The sequence below is a fragment of the Egretta garzetta genome, unplaced genomic scaffold, assembly GCF_000687185.1.
Source record: "Egretta garzetta isolate BGI_Z169 unplaced genomic scaffold, ASM68718v1 scaffold131, whole genome shotgun sequence".
NCBI lineage: Eukaryota > Metazoa > Chordata > Aves > Pelecaniformes > Ardeidae > Egretta > Egretta garzetta.
Window position 1 is genome coordinate 370,558 of NW_009258478.1, and position 3,248 is coordinate 373,805.

The following is a 3,248-nucleotide window of genomic DNA, read 5'->3' on the forward strand; positions in this document are numbered from 1 at the left end:
CAGAGCAGTGCTGAGCGTGACGCTCACTAACAAGATCAGACCAATTACTAAGCTGAATTCTGTGCTGCTTCCCTCGCTGAAGCGAAGGTGCCATCGGGGAGAGCTGTACTGCTCAGCACATCAGCTGTCCACATACACAACACTTAGCATAAGCAAATAAATCTACAGTTTGCCTAGGAACACAGGCAGCAGCATCCAGATGCAGGCCAAAGGGGTTCGTGGTGATACAGCCCAGCCTCATTGCTTTACAGAAGAGCCTTACCCTCTTCCGTGACTTCCCAGAAGAATCACCGGCCACGCACTGAAGTGAGGTCTCCAAGTTATCACTTGGAACTGCTACATCCTCCAGCAGCGATGCTCCCTCTTCCCCCTCCTCTGCTCCAGTAGAGGAAGGAGGCCCACCTGCAGTGCATTCAGGTATGGTCTCTGAGGTATTTATCAGAGCTCTTGGGCTCTCCATCAGCAGTCCTCCCTCCTCCTCCTTTGTTTCAGTGGCAGAAGAAGGCCCATCAGCACCTTCTCCCTTCACATCTCCTCCAGGCTCTGCTCCTGGATCAGGGACTGGAGCGAGCTTCCCCTCTCTTCTTTCTGCAATGGAGGCAAGGTTCATGGTTAAACTAGAAGTCAGGAAAGAAAACAGATCTCAGCTGGTGGTGAGCAAGCAGGGTCTGCCACTGAGTAAATGTATCAGTTGAAGACACAGGAACTGCTTTGTTGTTCCCCGTTCAACACCTACCACTAGCAATGACACCATCCTCCATCCCTAGCACAGCCTCCTTCCCTCTCCAAGGCCCCTGTGGTCAGCAGCAGAATAATTTAAGAAACCACTCTACTAGGGTACTGATCTCTCTCTATACTACCTCCAGCTAACATTCTCCTGGCCAAAGCAGCAGGCGCTGGGAACCACAACCGCCTGTTGAAATGCTCAAGGACCCCCAGGATGTGCGGTGACAGTACACTGGCACCTCTCAGCTTTCTCAACCTCCTGGACTGGCTGTGTGACCTCTACCACGCAGCTGAGTGTTGTGTCCAGGGAGGCACCAGAAGCTCCCTTATCTTCAATAGTTTTATCCGGCCCCTAAAACCTGTGGAAAGGCAGCTCAGATCTGAATCAGGCATCAGAGTAGGCCTCCACCTCCTACAGACCTGTTTTACAGGCTCTTCAGCACTGTCTCTACCCCAATTTTGAGAGCAGGAACTTTTAACCTCTTTGAGTAGAGATCAACCAGCATCAAAAACCATTGATTTCCTCTGGGTATTTTTGGGAGCGGGAGCACAAAAATCAAGGTGAAGGTGGCTTACAGCCCCTTTGAGTATTACAGCCCAAAGGCTGCACCATGCTTAATGGCAGCGAGCTGTTTTGTACCCGAAGCAGGCACCCTTTGCAATACTTTTTCACATCCAATTTACCATCATGCCATTATCTGAAGAGCTTACACTTTTCCCTGAGCTTTTCCTGCTCCTCAGTGACTCCTCTGTTGACAGGGCTCGACCTGCATACATTTACTTGGTAGAACTCCCTAGTGCCCCAGAGAGAGCAAGCATATTTACCTGGTAAAATTTAACTTCACCATATTTACAACTCCTTCCACCACCTTTAATCATTGCCAGAAGCAGGGACAAAAGCTTTTGGACTGCCAGGATAGATGCTTTGGATGTTTTTCCTACAGCATCAAAGACCTGGAGATGGAGGGTTTGTTACCTTGCCATTCTGGGTTGCAGAGGGATTTGCTAAGAATTGACCTCGTCAGGACTACAGCAGGCTGATTCTGATTTAGCGTATTCTTTTCAGATCCTACTTCTTCACATCAACACACCAAAAGCAATTCTGGTGGCCCAGGTCATTCTCTCTTTAAGCAAATAAAGGATTAGGAAATATTTCCCCCTGTGTAACTACATTAATTGTGTACTTGATTCTGCTACTGTTCATAGAGGCAGAATTAGCATGTTGTCAAACAGAAGCTCAGGCAGTGAATTCTAAACCTAGCAATAAGTTGAAGATAGGAAATTCTGGTTCAAGAGGGACTAGACTGATGGTGTGGTTTAACGCAGCAGGCAGCCAAACACCACACAGCCATTCGCTCACTCCCCCCACAGTGGGATGGGGGAGAGAATCGAGGCAGGGGGGGAAGGTAAAACTCATGGGTTGAGACAAAAACAATTTAATAGAAAAGAAAGGGAAAATAACAATAATGATAAAAGAATATACAAAACCAGCTTTCCCCCAGTGTATGTGCTGGGCACAACATCATATGGTATGGAATAGCCCGTGGCCAGTTGGGGTCACTGTCCTGGCTGTGCCCCCTCACAGCTTCTTGTGCCCCCCCAGCCTCCTCACTGGTGAGACGGGGTGAGAGGTAGAAAAGCCCTTGGCTCTGTGTAAGCTCTGCTCAGCAATAACAAAAACATCCCTGGGTTATCAACATTATTCTCATCCTAAAGCCAAAACACAGCGTTATGCCAGTTACTAGATAGAAAATAAACTCTATCCCAGATGAAACCAGGACAACTGCTCTTTGTAATACAGCATTCCATAAAAATGGCACCAGTTCACTCGCAAAATGGAAGCAAGTTCAGCACTGGAAATCCGAGTGTGGAGAACACGTGTAGGAGGTGTCAGCAACTGACTTCCTTCATTCTCTGTCCCCCACCAGTCACTGCAAAGTGAGGAAAACTCCATCTCCAGCAAGTAATGCAAGGGATGTTTGAGACCACAGCAGCACGTAATGACCCGGCCAGAGCAGAGCAGCCCCGAGCTACACAAGCACTGGGGCTCACACCAGAATGAGTGGACACCCGCAGCCTCCGGTCACCGTGCAGCCCCGGGGCACGCCGGCCCCCTGAGCCAGCCAGCCCTCCGCACAGTGTCCCCAGCTCACCCCACAGTGTCCTCCTACCTGAATCCTCGTCCCCAGGGCCGGCGGCGGGAGCCAGTTGGGCCCCACATTTGCTGCAAGAACCAGGAGAATCATCCCCAGAAACAGTGTGACACACCTGGCACTTCATGTTTCCCAGGCACAAGCTCTGCGACAAGCTTTTTCGGAGCCACAGAGGGAGAGAAAAGGACGGGGCAGAAAGAGAAACACAAATATTAATGTGAAGTAAGGAACCTGTGCCACATAACCATCCTCCCGGCTCCCATTTTTGTTTTCAGGAAGCAAACTGCGACAGCCCAGAGCAAGGCCCTCAGCGCGGGGGCTGCGCCAGCTCTCAGCCTGGGGCGGGGGAAGCCACAGACGCTGTAAAAA

General features: G+C 50.2%; 1 protein-coding gene across 1 annotated transcript in view; it reads right to left on the reverse strand.

The window, feature by feature from the left end:
- Positions 1-3,248, reverse strand: part of RNF213 (ring finger protein 213) — a 56,854-nt gene extending 53,606 nt beyond the window's left edge. The window contains exons 1-2 of the mRNA XM_035899235.1: positions 2,898-3,248; positions 263-588 (exon numbers count right to left, since the gene is read on the reverse strand). Coding sequence (XP_035755128.1) covers positions 263-588; positions 2,898-3,006 — 435 coding nt within the window. The 5' untranslated portion in view covers positions 3,007-3,248. The remainder of the gene's footprint in view (positions 1-262; positions 589-2,897) is intronic.